Source organism: Arvicola amphibius, chromosome 1 (assembly GCF_903992535.2).
Source record: "Arvicola amphibius chromosome 1, mArvAmp1.2, whole genome shotgun sequence".
Classification (NCBI taxonomy): domain Eukaryota; kingdom Metazoa; phylum Chordata; class Mammalia; order Rodentia; family Cricetidae; genus Arvicola; species Arvicola amphibius.
In genome coordinates, this window is record NC_052047.1 from 3,055,511 (window position 1) to 3,073,879 (window position 18,369).

Sequence of the window (18,369 nt, forward strand, 5' to 3'; positions counted from 1 at the left end):
ACCCTGTCCAGAAAGAAAGAGAGAGAGAGAAAGACGAGAGAGAGAGAAGAGAGAAAGAGAGAAAGAGAGAAAGAAAGAAAGAAAGAAAGAAAGAAAGAAAGAAAGAAAGAAAGAAAGAAAGAAAGAAAGAGGAAAAGGGCCACCATTGTAGGTCCGTGAACTACCCAAATAGTATCTAATGGGTGAGGAGGGTGCCTCCCACAGGCTGATCCAGGCCCTGTCACCTACAGAACACTCCCCACCCTCTTGGACAACACCCTTCCTCCTCACAGACAAACACAGGAAATACAACTTGTCACTAAAGAGCACACGAAAGCTGGGCCCAGGCGTCTTCCAGCTCGGTGGACTGCAAGTCCTGTCTTTCCCACACACCATCTCCAGCAGCCACCCTCCTCGCTGACACCACCGCCAAGACATAGGAAACGGAATCTGTTTATGCTCCAAATGATACCAGAAGCTTGCAAATCACTACAAGATAGATAAACTTATTTATTGTTATTAAATTTATTTTTTAAAAACACATTTTCTATTTATTGGCAGTCCTATCATACCGGCACAGAAGTGTACCATAAATAACCAAAACTCCAGCCCATGGGCATACAGTGGCCACTGAAGGATGGATTACTTCACTTTTGGTATCTGTCCTTGAGAAACCATCACAGAGCCCTGACACTCCACAGGCCAGCAAGGCTGCACGGTCTGGTGTGGCAGTCTCAGAAGTGCCAAACGCTCCAAAGCGCACGGTTCACTTGCTTTAAATTAAAACTGTAAAGAAGTCAATATTTTAGCAAATCTAAACTTATGATTCTGGCCCCTTGTGTCTTCAGTAATCCAAAGTTAAGTGACATTGCACCAGTTAAACAAAAAAATAAATCACGACACCTCAAAAAAGGCAGTGTAGTAAGAAGAAAGTCAATTTAATCATTTACTTTAGCAGGCAAGCGATGTGTAAACATTCAGCCAGCAGCCGCATCCAACTTACAATTTAAAAAAAAACTGAGATCAGTGATTATAATTTTTCCTTCCCTTTCCCCAGAAGAAGAAAAACAAAACCAAAGAAAGAAAGGAAAAAAAAATCAAAACAAAAAGAAAAAAAAGATCTGGAAATGAATGACTTAAAAGACTACAAACGTTGAACATTCAGTTTAGTCTGCTCCCAGCCTGTGCGCACCCCGCCGTGTTTTGTTTGAAGGGCGTCTCTACTCCTAAAATGCGTTATCTTGTAATAACTTGCGCGTGAGCATCGGCAATCCAGGAAGTTGTCCTTGCACGTGGGTGGGTGTGCCCGCGTTGGCTTAGTTAAATCCCATTTGCAAAGGGGACACTGACATCTTGATCCAAAGCCTCTCTGACCTCCAGGGGGAGCGTGTCGAACAGTTGGTCTTCCACAACGAGCCCGCTTTTCTTGAGCATCCGACACTGGCCCAGCTGGGCCGGCAGGCGGTCTAGGCAGTTCCCCTTCAGCTCCAACTGGGTGAGCTGGGAGAGCTGACTGATTTTCTCGGGGAGGGAGGCGATACAGTTCTGCCCCAGGTTCAAAGTCCTCAACTTCACGCATTTGAACAACTGTTTGGGCAGAACGTCCACTTTGTTCCCTGTGATGTGCAAATGCTGCAGGTTCTGCAGCAAGCCAATCTCGATGGGGATGGCGGAAATGTTGTTATAGCTGACGTCTAAGCATCTGAGTTTTTGTAAACTGAACACCGCCACTGGCAGGGACTCGAGCTTGTTGTTGGAGAAGTAGAGAGACTCCAGGTTCTTGACATGGGTGATGGAGGGTGGAATCGTCACAATTTTATTGTGCCACAGTTTTAAGCAAGTCAGTCGCTTCAGGTGTTGGAAGCTGATGATCTCCTCGATGGTGCGAATGTTATTGGACTTCAGGTCCAGCTCCTGTAGGTTGGAAAGGCTGAAGATGGCGTGCGGGATCCTCTCTAGCTCACAGCTCTGCAGCTCCAGTTCGGCGACGTTCATCATCTTCTTCAGGCTGTTCAGGACCAAGAGCTTGGTGCCGTCATTGTGAATGACCAGCTTCGTGAGGTGCGGGGCCACATCCGTGATGTTGGAGGGGACTTTGGTCAGATTGCTCTTCACGTGAAGGACCTTCAGGTGCCGCAACTCCCGCAGAGATTCGAGTCCGATCATCTTATTGTTTTCTGAGTTCAAGTTGCCTATCAGATACAACTCCCGAAGGTTTTTGAGCAAATACACCCAGGCGGGGATTTCAGCCACATCAGTGAACTTCACGTGAAGGCACCTCAAGTGATCGCGAAGGAAGCTAAAAGCGGTTTGTTCAACCTTGGCGGGGCAGTGGCAGAGGTGGAGCTCCTGCAGGTTGGTCATCTGAGAGATCTTGGCGGGAATTTTCGCCTCTGGAATGAGTTCGAGTTTCAGCACATCCAGGTCTGTGAGGTCAAAGACCGCATCGGGCACCCCGGACAGCATGAAGAGGTGCAGCTCCTGCTTGTCCTGGGCATTGCGAGATACATGCTGCCGGAGTTTCTCAAAAGTCCATTCGTGGTTCAGACTGATTTCCCTCAGCTTGTTCTCGCTGACCTCCGACAGGAACACGCCAAAGCGCTTGGAGTACAGCTGGTCGTACTGATCGACCATGTGCAGAAGGAACGCAAAGTCGTTCTTGACATCTGGGATGTCGCTGAAGCTGCTCTCTTCCCGGACTTTCTCAAAAGAATATTCCTTCAGGGGGATCCTGAATAACCAGAAGAGAGTGTAGAGGCAGATGAAGCCATAGACACAAATGATGGAGATGTAGCTGATAAGAAGCTTCTTCAACATGTAGGCCATGTTGTGGGTGCACTCAAACACCTCGTAGCCTGTCAGGTGCTCGACTTTCGGCTTGCAGACATGTTCGAAGCTGATGGCGTTGACAAAGTTTGCGGTATAGCAAAGAATAAAAATGAACTTGGCAGTTTTGATAAGGGTTTGGACCACATAGAGCTTATAGATCAAGTCACTGTCTTCTACGTGGGCACGGAATTTCCTCACTTTCTCGAACAGAGCTTTGGCCTGTTCTCCGTCCTTCTTGTCCAGGATAGTCATGCTGGGCACTTCAATCACCGGCTTCTCCGCTGAGAACTTGAAGCCAGTTTTGTTGATCATGGGGGTGCTGGCGCTGGGGCTCCCCTCGTCACTGCTGGTGGACACGTGCTTTGGTAGGGTCTGGGCACCTGTGATCCTCTGCTTGTTTTCCTCAGAGTCCTCACAGGCCGTCTCGGACAGCGCTTTCGTCGTCCAGGGAGACTCAAAACACTTTCCTAATATTGAAACAAAATGCTCCACCTTGGAGCACGTCTTAGGATATTTGAACCAAAAGTTGCTACTGACCATAAGGATGATGGTGTGTATGAGAGCGAGGTATGGGAAGTACTTGGAATACCAAGGAAGGGCCAGGTGGTAACACATTTGATTGATAAAGACATACTGCTGAAAATCCAAGTTGGTCTTGCGGCCCGTCGGGTCTCTCTTCTCCTTCAGCTCCTGATTTGGGAAGGTGGACTCTGTGTGAGGATGGGTGGCTCGGAGAGGTACGTCGGGCATCACAGCCGACGTGCCGAAGGCAGCGTCATCTGTCGTCCGCCCGGTTTGGTCTTGAGGCGTGGTGGCTGTTTCCATCTTCGGGACTTCGGTGGTGGTGTCAGCAGTAGCGGGTGGCGTGTGCGCCTTTGAATTTGCAGGGGACGGCAACACTGGCAAACAGACCACCTGATCTTTGGTAAGTTGCATGGTCCCTGCAAAGATGGCTACCATCAGCATAATAACTGCTAAGTAATCCATAAACACGTCCCACCATGGCTTCAGGATCCGGTAAGTTGGCTGAATGTCATTAAGGGAAGCAACTTCTGCAAGGGTAAACATTCCTGAAAAATACAAAGAAAATAAAAAGCGTCATTACATAGCAGCGAGGAACAGGAGGTGAGAGAGGGAAAACCCAGCGCTCACCCAGACGGACGTCTTCTCACCCAGTCTTATGTTTGTGTCCAAGACAGCTGCAGCAGGGAATAAACTAAAGGAGGGAAGGACAGGTTCTGGGTGCATTAAGGCTCTCGTTGGTCTAGGATCTGCCGAGAGGTGGTGGCATTTATATACTGAACCGACAAGATGAGAACTCAAGGATTGGGACAGGGGAATGAGACCACATTTGTTTGCATAAATCTAAAGTTCCGTGCTACCATTCATTCGACATAGCTGGATGTTCCTGATTGAGACTTGCCACTTTCTGAAGGTGTGAGTCTCATGGCCTTGTGTTTACCATCTGTGTATACAGGGGATGCAGTCTGAGGATGGCTGTGAAGGTTAATTACGTAATGAATGAAGAGCTCTTAGCACAGCTTGGACCACAAGTATTTGCTAGTAGTTTATGTCAACATGTCCAGTCCTTTTAGACAGATTCCACAGACAGCTGAAATTAAGGATCTAGAATTCAGGCAGAGTTCAGCTGGGACTGCAGCTCACTTCATAGAATTCTTGCCCAACATGACCTTGAACTCATGATCTTCCTGCCTCCAGCTTCTCTGAGTGCTTGATGGCATGCATAGGTCACCCGGTGTTTGCTGCTAAGGACTGAACCCAGGGCTTTGTGAATGCCAGGCAGGCCCTACACCAGAGACCCTGTTCGCTTCTCTCCCGGCCTGCCTCCACTCCCCAGGTGTGGGGATTATCAACGGTTTTAAGTGATACAGCTTTTACGTAATTATGTCAAAACAAACCTGAGAACTCAAAGCAGCTAAAGCACTGAGCTATACGTATGCCCTCTGAAGACAACAGACGGAAACTTTGAGGATTGAGTCTGAAATGCCTTCGAGTGCTCATCACACACTCACACACACACACACACACACACACACACACATACACATACACACACACACACACACACACACACACACACACGGGGGGGGGTGCATGGCTGATGTCATGCCCACTTAGACCCCTTTATTCTGAACTTCCTGTATCTTACGTGTTTTTGACCTTTCGTGACGGGCTTAGCAATACAGGCAGGAAGAAGGGCTGCTGGAATTACAGCAAGCCAGAGTAAAAGAAATACAAGCAGCAGCTCATGTTTGGTCTGAGGACTGAGGGAGGGATGAATGTTGACGGCACCGTACCGAGAGCACTGACTGCTGACTTGTCTCTTACACCCCTGTCACGCTTTGACATCCTTCAGCTTGAAGCAGGTCCTTCAGTTAGACCTCCCTCCCACAGCTAGGAAACTTCCCGTCAGCTGCTCCCACCCTCCAGGTTTCTCTTCCTGGAACTCTTCCTCCACAGTCTGTTCAGCTGCCAGGTTTCTGTCTCCTTTTCCTCTTTGTTCCCACTGCGATTGCTCCCGCGGGCCGCAGTACCTCTGCCCAACACTGCCCTCTTCACAGTGACCAGTCCAGTGAGGGCAGGGGCCGTGGTGACGGCAGGGGCCGTGGCGAGGGCAGGAGCCACAGCCATTTCCTTTCCTTGTTCTGTATACAACACCTGACATAGTAGGGTGCTTGGTCAATGAAATAATGCATGAGATTTTAATCATCATCTTCAAAATACAAAGGTTCTGAGAACATCTACTAACTGTATATGTAGAATAGGGAGGGGGAACAGCTATTAACTTGAATTGCCCCTGCAAAGCAACTTGTGACTGAGAATAAAAACATCAGATCAGGCCTTATCATGAAAGAGATAAACGGCCACACAAGAGGAACCGTGGGTTTTATGGTGCCGTTTCCTAGCTGTCAAGCCTTCAGTCCTGTGTCAAGCATCTCAGGGGAGCTAGAAGCCTGGCCTTTTCCCAGTAGACGAAGGAAGCAGAAAGCCTGGAAGGTCGTAGCAGGGAGCATGCCAACTGCCCACTTCACATTGGCTTCCTCCCTCTCCAGCAAGAGTGATAACGCCAAATGAAGACCAGCATCAACCCATGCTCAGAAGGACATGACTTCCAGAGGCTGTCTGCACTGCCACCGCCACGGGATTTGTCCCCGACATCTCCCCACCCTCCTTCTGCTGAACTCATGAGCTCCCAGATGTAGCGCAGCCTTCCCTGCCCTGCTCCTAGCACACTGACAGTAATCAAGCTATCGCACCCTAGTACAAACCATGACCCACCCTGACCTCCGGAAGAACATGGGGGCACTTAGTGACAGTGACAATAGCCAGCCAGCACTTGCCATCTTCCTTCCATGTACCAGGCACTGTCTTAGAAGAGTCACACAGGCTCTGACCCCCACTTTCATACAAGATGGGATCCTGAAAACAAACCCATGACGAGCAGTCTAGAGTTTTATTCTGTATGCTGTCTTAGTTACTATTCAATCGCGATGACAGAAAGCACCATGACCATGGCAACCTTTAAAAGAAAGTATTTAACAGGGGGCTCGCTTACAGTTTCAGAGGTCAGTCCATGACAATGGAGCATGGCTGGGAGCATGGCAGTAGGCAGGCAGGCGTGGTGCCGCAGCTGAGAGCTTGCCTCTGATCTACAAGCATGAAACAGAGGGTAGGGGGTCTAACCGGGAATGGCATGGGGCTTTTAAAGCTCCAAGTCTGCCCCCAGTGACACACCTCCTCCAACAAGGCTGCATGACCTAACCCTTCCCAAGCAGTCTGAGCATTCAAACATATGAGCCTACGGGTCCCATGCTCATTCAAACCACCCCATGGGCTTCAACACCACCCCGGGCTCCTTAAGTGTTCACAGCAGAAACAAGCTCACAGAGTTTAATTCATGGAAACGGAAGGACTGATACTGGCGTCTAAGGCCAAAGCAATGTTCCATCTACCAGATGACAGGGCTTCTCATGTGTGCAGTACTCTCCAGTGTGCAAACGGCTTTCCCACACAAGCTCAGCTGTTCTCACAACAGCCCACTGATTCGGGCTAAATTATTACTGCCTAATACTACAGGAAAACACGAGGCACAAAAAGCTTAAGCGACCTCCCTGTACTAATCAGAAAGCGACCTACCTCCGTGTGTTAATTAGAGAAAGGCAACAGAATCTTTCATCTCCAGATCTCTCTCTTTGCCAGAGTCAGCCTTGTTAGCAATGGCTGACCGCTGGAGAGGGGACTTCACGGTTGCCCTTGGCTTTGAGGACACAGGACACTAGAATGAGGTAATCACCTTGGACACTAGGGTAATCTTTTATGACCTTCACTCAGGATGCAAGGAACTCACCAGCAGGCCAGGTACCGTGGGGCCAGAGCGGGTGGAGGAATGCAGAAGACCATACTTCCCCTCCAGCATCCTCCAGCTCAGCTGGCTGGGGTGGGGGTGATACACAATAAGGGGGGGAATTGCTCTGACTAGATTAATGCAAAGTACGGGAGAGGCCAGGACATGGCAGGTGCAAATACACAAGCAGGACGTAGGAGGATACCCCAATCGGTGGTTTAACAAAGGAGGGGAAGTTGGAATGATGGGCTGCTGTAGGGGGACACAGCTTTGGGCAAAGGAACAATAAATACAAAGACCCAGAAGTCTCTCCACAGATGACCACTGGGTTCTCTTTATCACAAAGGGCAGTGAATTTAAAAATGCTTAGTCCCCGTGGCCCCACACAAGGGAACACTCTGCCAGAAACCTCATTCACCACATACAGAGTATTTACCATGTGCCATGTTTGGGCGGATTAAACAGGGGAATTGTGATAAATTAACGATTAGCTATATGCAGTGATAGACGCCTTAACCCAAACACTCTGAGGGATGAGGCAGGAGGATGGCATCTCTGAGCTGAGTTATGTATTAGTCTCACACATGAGCACACAAAAATAGAAAAAAAAGTAGGCTGTAGAGATGGGTCCATGGTTGATTAAGAGCACTGGCTGTTCTTCCAAAAAACCCAGGTTTGATTCCCAGCACCAACATGGTGGCTCACAGCCATCTGTAACTCCAGTGCCAGGGTATCTAATGCCCTCTTTTGATCTGAGGGTGCCAGGCACACACATGGTACACAGACACACATGCAAAACACTCATGCACATTTAAAAAAGAAAGGGAAAAAGAGGTCTTCTTGCTGAGGAAATGTCCCAGCAGAAATGCAAAGATCGGGGATCTGAGTTCAACAAAGGTCCAGAGGAGGACATCACTAACTAAAGCCAAGAGGTTGGTCGGGTCTTCAGAATCCTGATTTGACCCAGTTCAGTGTGGTCGGTCCGTTTTCCTTCCTTCCTTCCTTCCTTCCTTCCTTCCTTCCTTCCTTCCTTCCTTCCTTCCTTCCTTCCTCCTTCCCTCCCTCTCTCCCCCCTCCTTTCTTCCTTCCATTCTCCCTTCTTCCTCCCTCCCCCTTGCAGTTTTCGAAAGGTTGTTAGATGGTTCTCACACAGTTCAGACAGCCCTGAGCTTCTCATTCTCCTGCTTCCACCCCGTAAGTGCTGGGACAACAGGTGTGTGCTACCACGCCCAGCAAGCATTTTTAAGGGGCTCCATTAGGGGAGCTTTGCTAACTTACACCCCTACATCTCACCCATGCCTTCGTAAACAGATGTCTGTGAACACAGGTGAACGTGGTTTGTGCTGGAAGCTGGACCCGAAAAACAAAACGGAAAACCCTGCAGCTTTCCATAGCCCAGACATTCACAGCATTCCCTTCTAGTCATCTCTGAGACAGGAAGCCCCCCCGCCCCATTCACACGTCCACGTTCATCTGCTTAGATACTGACCCCTGAGTCTGTGGGATCCCTAGGTGTGAGAGACTGCGGGAAATGCTGGGCACTTCGGTCAGATGCTTACACTGCTGGCCTTAAAAACCTCTCAAATTGAAGTTAAAAGGCTCCTGGGTGGCGTGTTAGGAAACCTTAGCTCCTGGGATTGAAATGATCATATACCGGTTGCTGTGACATCTGCATAGCCCTCAGCAGTATCCTGTGGGCTCCCTCCAGCTGCTGTGAGCTCCTTTCCTAGCAGGTGGCTTCCTTTATCTTCATGTCCCCAGGGCACAGCACAGGCTAGTGGAAGAATGAACCACACAGGCACCCAGCCGCATGCCAGAAGCAGGCTCATTAGATACTGAACCCAAGCCCAGTGCTGCCAGCAAGAAAGGTCACTAGTAATTATACCAAGATGAAACCGATGGGTGCTGACAGGCACCTCTCAACGTCCAAATGGACAACACAGGTTATTCTGAAGTTAGCTCATTGCAGCCAGGCATCTACAGGCAGCTGGGGAAACAATGACAGGGTAAAAGCAGACATATCCCCAATAGGAGAGACACCAACTGACTGCTAACAGAGCGATAAGCCCATGTTCTCTGGGACAGAAGCCGACGGACTTAGCACATCAGAGGTGACACTATACCACAGGCCAGGAAGCAGCCTCCTGCCGCTGGCTCCCTTCATGACCTGCATGGATGTGTCTACACTGCCACACAGACGGTGGAACTGGAACTATGAATGAGAGGAGCCCATGAGATAGTAGTAAATGTCTCTCATCCTGTGCAAATTTTACTGTGGACAATAACGCAGAACATTGTGTCAAACCAGGTTCTCCAAGTGCAGGGTACATCAAAAGCACGCGACAGAACTTAGCTGTGTTAGGACGTGCCACGTTGAAGAACATGTTTTATTTGAAGAATCCTATAAAACTTGTTGCTAAGTTTGTTTTACACGATGAACTTATATAAAAGAACCAGGGAGTCCAGATGTTCTCAACTTGGCTTTGGCTTCTGTAGGCGGAGACTGCTCGTTCGCTTCCCAACAGCCCTGACTCGAAATAATCACACAGAAAGTATATTATTTGCAATACTGTTTGGCCAATAGCTTAAGCGTATTTCTGGCTAACTTTTCTATCTTAAATTAACCCATTTCTATTAATCTGCGTATCGCCTGGTGGCCGTGGCTTACCGGGTAAAGTTCTGTCTGGCACCTGTCTCTGGCGGGGCTACATGGCTTCTCCCTGACTCCGCCTATTCTCTCTCTATATCTTTCCAGCCTGGCTATATTCTGTTAAGCCATTGGCCAAAAGCCATTCATTAACCAATAAAAAAAAGTTATTCATTAACCAATAAAAGCAACACAGATACAGAAGAACTTCCCACACCAGGCTTCTACCAAGTTCATGTAAATGTTGCACAGGCAACGTTGGGACATCTGAGTATCCCACACCAGCACATGTGAGCACCCCACAACTGAATCTATTCAGCTATCCACTATCACTTCCCGGTCATCCAAGAAGCTTATCTGTACATTCAAGTGTAAACACAATGGGAATTCCTGGGGAAAACTTGGGAGGCAAATCCAGACCTATTTCCCCTTTCACAGTGTGCAGAGCAGGGGGAAAACACACACAGACACACACACACACACACACACACACACACACACACACACACACACACACACACTTGGTTGGATATACACACTGTCACGATCTGTGAAGAGCCACCAAGAGGAAAGGCAGTGACCAATGACCCAAACAGTGGAGTGAGCTTTCCCTGTGGCAGCCCTGCCTCTGCACAGGCCCCACACCACTCTGGATCGCTACTTTGGTTGTGATTTTCCCTAAAGAGAGCTCTCACATTGCAGAAATTCCGATCCTAGGAGGCTTTGGCCTCTTCCCTGGTTGCACTGCAATGGGAAGGGTAATGTGGGGTTTCTTATGGTCAAGATCAGGGAGGAAGGAAGAGGAAAAGGAGACGTGAAGAGTGTAGAGCAGGCTGGCCCAGAATATGGAGAGGCCTATAGAAAGTGGGGGAGTGCGAGGAACACCCAAGAAGCTGAAAGATTTGGCATGGGCTTAGAGAGCGAGCCCACGGTGAGTCACGCTGGGGTGGGGAGAGCTATAAGGCCTCATTTGATGTCATCAGACTAAGGGCAGGGGCAAACCACTGAAGAGTGGACTGAGGTGGAACTGGTAAGAAAGAAATGTTATCTGTGCCTGTGAGACTGTTTAGGGCCTCATGGACTGTTGCATTATTTGGGTTGAAAGATACAAGCAGAACTTTAGGCTTGAGCTACAGGAAGTGGAGAGTCAAGTGGGTATCTTATGAGAGGTAAGGGCCAAAGAGAGCAGAAAGGATTCCACCATGACCTAACTGAGGGAGAAGGAGCAGCACTCACTCAGTCTGCTTCCTGTCCCGTTTGTTGTCCCAGTCCTGCACATTTACTGTGACTCACACAGTTTATAGAAACTGAATCGTTTTCACAAGCCTTCAAATCTCTTTGGAAAGTGAGTAGGTTATATATAAAAGTTCAAAGAAATATATACCAAATGCTTAGTCTATATACTTAGTTGGGTAAATATTACTACAGTGATATCAGCATTCAGTGGTTGATAACATCTGTCATGCCGTTTGTGGGGCCAAGCATACTTTTAAAACAAATTAATGAACTTTGTCTTCACCCACATTTAAAGAACTCACATGAAAGATCCTAGGATATAATACCATGGACAGTACAATCGAAAGGAAGCTAGCATACCTCAGGGACCCTACAGTCGGAGCCTCTGATTATTTATACCTGCAATCTGGTTTGTAGGATAGCTACAATTGAAGGGAAACCCTAGATTGCTCCTCTCAGGGAGGCAGAGAAAAGCAAGACAGCTTTAATTTTATTCTTTTAAAGTCAATGTAAAAGAGTTTCCGCTAACTAAACAGTCAACAGCGAGTGAGGCAGGGAGCATGGGGGGTGGAAAAACAGGGTAAGGGTTGTGAGAATGAAATCAAGCCTTGAAGCCTGTGTAGGATCATGAAGAAATGGAAGTTTGAATGTGACTGCCCCATAAGCTCATAGGGAGTGACACAATTAGAAGGTGTGGCCTTGGAGGAAGTGTGTCACTGTGGAGGCGTGCTCTGAGGTCTCCTATGCTCAAGCTATGCCTAGGCCAGTTCACTTCCTGTTACCTGCGCATCAGCTTCTTCTCCAGCACCACCATGTCCCGCTGTGACGATAATGGGCTGAACTTCTGAACTGTAGGTATAAGAGCTGCTCTAGTCATGGTGTCTCTTCACAGCGAGAGAAACCCTACGACACTGAGCTGAAACGGAACCGACAGTGTAAGAATGTGTTAGCTTGCTCGGGTTCTCATTCTGTCTTCAGCTCACATACTATCCATGAGACAGGAGTACACACGGCCTTACTATCTCCTCAGGGAAGCCTAAGCCTTTCCTTTTCCTGTGGACGAAAGGAGAATAAAACACCACAGCAGACAGGCCGAATGCTCCCACTGGAACACAATGGCCTCTAGATCTCAAAAAACAAGGCTAAAGGAAACGGGGGTAGGCATGGCCAGGAATTGCAATGTGGTGCTGGCAAGAAAAACAGCGAAGGATCATGGGAGCTGGTGAGGTGGATCAGTGGGTAAAGGGCGCCTGCCGTCAAGACCGATAGCCTAAGTTTAACCCTTGGAACCCAGAATGGGGAAAGGCAGAAGCGACTCCCACAGCTGTCCTCCACACGCATGTAGCATGTGTTCACCCACACACGTGTGTCATGGCATGCACTCACCCACACACAAAACGACTCCCACAGCTGTCCTCCACACGCATGCTGTAGCATGTGTTCACCCATACACATATGAATAAATAGATGTAACTTTTAAAATGAGGCATGTGGGCCAGGCAGTGGTGGCGCACATCTTTAATCCCAGCACCTGGGAGGCAGAGGCAGGCAGATCTCTATGAGTTCGAGGCCAGTCTGTTCTACATACAGAGTGAGTTCCAGGACAGCTAGGGCTACAGAGACACCCTGTCTTGAAAACCCAAAACAAAACAAAATAAAAAGAAGTTGTGCACGTATGGGGTAGTGGAGAGGTCATAAAAATTGAGAGGAGGAGCCGGGCGATGGTGGCGCGCGCCTTTAATCCCAGCACTCGGGAGGCAGAGGCAGGCAGATCTCTGTGAGTTCGAGACCAGCCTGGTCTACAAGAGCTAGTTCCAGGACAGGCTCCAAAGCCACAGAGAAACCCTGTCTCGAAAACCAAAAAAAAAAAAAAAATTGAGAGGAGGGAGAAAAATAAATCAATGAAGAAAAACATAGGGAAAAAAAAATCAAGAAAACCAATAGGTAAGGAGAAGACTTTAATAAACACATACAACAATCTAATAATGCAGCAATTACAGTGCAGATTCTTCAAAACCAATAATAACCTCCGATAAAATCATCTCTCTTATAATGACCTCACCCTGGTGCTAGGAAATACCTCTGATAACCAACAATGCCTCCAATGGTTGACCTTTTAATGCCTTATTTTAGAATCAGTGGTAAACTGGTAAATTTGGCTGAACGTTACTTTTGTCCTATTTCAAAGGGTTTTAATAAAACAAAGATGTCTCACTCAAACTTAAGTGCTCTTCTTTGCTTCCGAACCATCTGCCCGCCTGGCCGCTCTCCTGAAAGGGCACTTCGTCTCAGTCCCTTCACAGGCTAAGGCAAGCTTGGGACGAGTGCCACCTCCCTGTTCCTGCGGTGCAGACACTAGCAGACCCGTCAGAGAGCCACACAGTTCAGTTAGAACACGAAGCATTTCCTTCAGTGGAGCTGTAACAGGGAAGTACCGCCGAGCATGTCGGTTTACAAAAGCTGAACCTGGGGATGGGACAGCACAAAACGTCCACGTCGGCAAGCGTCTGCTCAGCATGTTTACTGCAGACGGCTGCTTCCCAGGGGACTACGGAGAGATCTGACTTGGGATCATCCTGAATATTTGCTTTCTGGGAAATACATATTTACTTCTGAAAGAACAGTCCTAGCGAACTTAGAGAATGTATTTTAATTTACTTTTGTGTGCATGTGCATGCATACACGTTGTGGTATGTGCGTGTGTCCGTGTGTCCCTACAAGTGCTAAAGCATAGATGTAGAAGTCAGAGGGCCACATAGCGACACCATCTCAAAACAACAATAGCAACAAAAACCGAGACAAGTTGCTCCGTTGTACATGTTAGAACTATGGTCATTAATGTCTAATGCTACAACAGACCAATATCTGGGGTTGTCAATGCCAAGAAATACAAAGGTTAGTTAAGGGTCAGTCCATTCACTAGTCTCAAACATCACACACTGCACTGGAGCCAGGACCTGGAGTTGCTGATCATTTAGCTTGGTCACAGACTTCACACAACCTTTTTGTGATAAAGCTATCAACTCATAAAGACCCGCACTTTCTCTCTCTTTTTGTTTTTTCCAGACAGGGTTTTTCTGTGTAGCCCTGACTCCCGGAGCTCACTCTGTAGGTCAGGCTGACTTCAAACTCAGATCCACCAGCTTCTGCCTCCTTAGTGCTAAGATTAACAGTGCCCGGCTAACATCCAGAAAACGTCTGGTGTAGGACATGTGTTTGGCATTGTGCTTACGTAAGATACCAAGACAGACAGAGTCTATGCCCTGTTACAGCTTACAGCTCTGCCCATGGTTACCTTAAATCCTATGGACCACTACAGTCTGGTCCAGCATTGTTTAAACACTCTGAATGTACTTCGGGAAGCAGAGATTCATTCTGTTACAGCGTGACACACCGCTCAAGAGGTTAGCTAACATCACCCACCACAGAGATACACATTTCTGAGAGCAGAGACACACGGTGAGGGAAAATGAACACTTGCACTTAAAGGTGGTATAGCACTTGCCTGCCTCGCATGCCCTAGATCCTGGGTTTAATCCTTAGATTTACAAATAAAATAAAATACAGACCACCAAATTCCACTACAAAACCACTCTCCCTCTCTACCACTGTGGTGGGGACCCCTGTATCACTACCATGCAATTTCCCTGGGTGCACTGTTACTACATGAAGACGTTTCCCAGTCTAACGCGGTGAAGCTGGGCCAATGGGATTGCAAGGAGTTCAACTCCCTGGCACCCTCTCTAAAGACAAGGCTGCTTGATCCGACCGTCCTTTTCCTCTGTTCAGCTGCCTGGAAACGAGGAGAGCCGCACAACTTCAGAGGCCGCGTGGGAAGCCGGACACAAATAATAACTGACAAATTATAAAAGTAAATTAACAAGCCAGGCGGTGGTGGCGCACGCCTTTAATCCCAGCAGAGGAGGCAGAGGCAGGTGGATCTCAGTGAGTTCAAGGACAGCCTGGTCTACAAGAGCTAGTTCCAGGACAGGCTCCAAAGCTACAGAGAAACCCTGTCTCAAAAAAACCCAAAAAATATAATTAATTAACATACTATAAAATCACATTAAAATAACAAACAGGATAGTAACTATAACAAAGTTAATAAACTTGTGAGAGGCAAAATACACTGGACAGGAAGGAAGATGATTTAACTCGGGCCAGTGCAATAAAACATTCACTAATGAGGGTTAGCTCAAAGTAAAGGGAGTCCGGACTCAAAAAGACCTGTAGAGACCTGAGTGTTGTGGGAACCTGGAGACAGGAGAGATGGGCTCACCTCAGAGCACCCGAGAGCAGAGTGGCTTGTTGTGGTTTTCTCAGATCCCCAAAGAGTGAGGCGGGAGAGGTCTGGGAAATGGGCAGATATGGGGATGTTTTCCAGGAGTCGGGCTCGGGGAAACACTGTCAGACTGAACATAGGAGGAGGCAGTAAGGGCCCTTGGAAGGTTGTAGCAGGGGGGCAATGAGACTAGGCGCCTGTCTCACAAGACAGGAAAAATGACTAACTTTACTTTTTCAGTTTGGCTATCTTGGATTGGATGACATACTTAAGCAGAGGTAAATCTGGGTGGAGCTAAGAATGTCAAAAATGAAGACCAGGGGTGGAACTATGAGCATGCAAGATGGGACTACTTACTCAAGGAGGCAAAAAGTAAGAATCACTAACACCCGGGGACCCAGGGATGTGACAGAAGACAAGGACAAAGGGGAGCGGGGAAACAGAAGGAAGACAGGCACTAGGAAGAAGTCAGTCTGGAAGCCGGCAGAGGGACTTGCTCCAGGTGGAGTCCTAAGCTGACATCTGTCATTCAGCAGTCATGGAGAGCCTAAAGGAGAGGCCACAGCTGCCTGTGCAGGTGAGAGCCTGCTGAGAGCAAGCTGGGACCCAGAGGCCTCTGCAATGAGGACACCTGGCTCAGGTGGGCCAGGACCAAGCAGGAACTTGAATATTTGCTTCTTTCAACTTGCCTGGACAACAAATACCAAGGCCAGGCTGCGGCAGGAGTGAAGGCAGGCGATCTGGCTGAGGATGCACTTTAGGCCAGGAAAGGAGAGTCTGACAGCCACCAAGTGACAATCACAGAGGCATCAAATTATATACCACAAGCACATTCTGACGAGGAACATAATGAGCACGTGCGTGCGCAAACACACACCCACGTGGCCGTGAGTGAACAGCTCTGTGGGTATCTCATAATGCAAACAGTATCAGACTCTCCACCGGTCCAAACTTCCTGGGAAGGCTAAACATTCAGAGAACTCAAGTTAGATTTCACTGAAAGGAAGACGGCATGGAAAGAAATATTTATCCTTTCTAAGGAGGGTGCCAGTGACCTAGCTTGATTTACTCTGCACTTCCGTGACCACAGGTTTTAGGGGGAGGGGATTGGGGAATTGGGGGAAGGGAGGTGTGCAGGCCATCTTCACAGGGCAATCTTAGGTTGTTATGCACACACCTCCTCCACCTCTAGGGGCTAAAATCACAGCCAAGATTAACTCAGAGCTTGGTATACTTAAGATCTTCTTTGAAGTTTACGCCGCAAAATGTTTCCTAAATTAGTGTTTCTACAAAGGCAAACCACTAGAGCCGAAATGCTCTCTTGCTGCTGAGGGAATGGAAAGGAAAATGAGGCAGTAGGGAAGGTATCTCCACCTGTGGCTTTCGGTTATGGAGTCACTGGTGGCACAAGCAATCCTTTACCCCGCTGCCTCTCAGTCACCTAGCCTGATGGCTCTTTTCTGCTCACAGGGTTGTGAGAGGAGCCGGTGCGGCTTCAATGACTCAAGTCGCTAATTTGCTAATGTCACAATCACAGGCAGAAGAAAAAGCAGGCCCGAGTTGCACAAGCCACAGATGTAAACGGCAGGCCTCCCCCAAACACTGCCATCAACCTCCAGGAGCTCGCTGCTCCACCAGATCCGTCTTCATTGCTTTTCACTCCTGCTGGTGAAAAGCAGAAATCCACCAGGCTCTGGCCACCCCAGGCGGCACTAGGGGAGTTTCTCTCACTTAGCCCTTTAAAGCTCAAACAAGCACACCCAGTTTTTAAGGAAATGCCAAGAAGGAGCAGGTTGACGGTATTTTCCACCGGTTTAAAAATAAATGCATTCTACTCTTGAAAAAAAAAAAAAACGTGTCTCAGAATTATAGGAACAGGAAGCAGCAGCTGGACATAGCAGGCTTCATTTCCTGAGAGTCCCAGCGAGGAACTCCCCATTGAGACAAAAGCGATCCAGAGGTTGGCGTCTGCTGCAGGGCCTGCCCACTCCAGGCTGCACCAGGCTGCCAGAGCTGGTTACCACAGCAGATGGTAGCCAGTCCCATTAAAAGTTACTACCCACTCTACTCCCGCAGCTTCAGTGCCCAGCAGGACCCTGGCACTAGGAGAAGGGACCTCTGCTCAGGCTGAAACAGTCTGCCTTTCTGGCTCACTCTAGAGGCTTCAGGAGCCAGGGCAGGGCAGCAGACAGAATCCTGAAGGAGGCTGAAGTCTAGCCCTGTGCCTCTGTCGGAAAGAAAGGAGCTGATCATAGCTGATGTTCTCAGCCACACTATACCTCAGTTCTCACATCTGCGAAAGGGCAGAGAGGTCACCCACTTCCTGGAGTAATATAAAGCAAATGAGACAACGACCGTGAAAGACGGCTGAAGTCGCAACTGGAATAACAGACTAGAATGATAGTCACATACTCTTGGTACCACAGGGGCTTCCGGCCCCAGTACGTCCACAGAGAATATCACTTCATCTGAGCCTTAGGCTGACACACAGGAGAGGAGGTCGTTGTGCCGAGTGACAGCCATCGGCGTCATCACTAGGTGGGAAAACGGTCAGGGGCTGGGGAGGTGAGTAAAAGGATCTCAGCTCAGATTCCCCAGAACCCATGAAAAAGTCCCATGTGATGACAAACATGCCTGTCACCCCAGTGTGATAAAGACAGGCGCTTCCTTGGGGCTTGGCAGCTGCTAACCTGGCCGGAGAATCAGGGAGAGTCCCTAATTCAAGAAGATTGAGAATGACAGCGCAGGGTGCACGCGAACACGCGTGCTCTCTCTCTCTCTCTCTCTCTCTCTCTCACAGACACACACACGCACGCACGCACGCACGCACACACACGCACTCAGGCACTCACGCACGCACGCACACAGGCACACACGCACGCACTTCAAGGCACTAGAAACACATCTGGCAGTCTGCCAAGCAGGAGACGGGGAATTGTGAAAGTCCCTTATATTTCAGGCCTGTTACTCTGGGCAAATCCCTCCACCTCTTGTGCAACGTGATTCACCCACTTGTCACCAGCGCCGGGC

The 18,369-nt window shown here is 48.6% G+C and overlaps 1 protein-coding gene across 5 annotated transcripts in view; it reads right to left on the bottom strand.

Annotated features, from left to right (window-relative positions):
• Positions 1 to 469: 469 nt before the first annotated feature.
• The window catches only part of Lrrc8d (leucine rich repeat containing 8 VRAC subunit D), a 108,455-nt gene continuing 90,555 nt past the window's right edge, over positions 470 to 18,369 (bottom strand). For all 5 annotated transcript variants that reach the window (XM_038310591.1, XM_038310608.1, XM_038310616.1 and 2 more), the window contains exon 3: positions 470 to 3,878. In XM_038310591.1, coding sequence (XP_038166519.1) covers positions 1,300 to 3,876 — 2,577 coding nt within the window. In that variant the 5' untranslated portion in view covers positions 3,877 to 3,878 and the 3' untranslated portion in view covers positions 470 to 1,299. The remainder of the gene's footprint in view (positions 3,879 to 18,369) is intronic.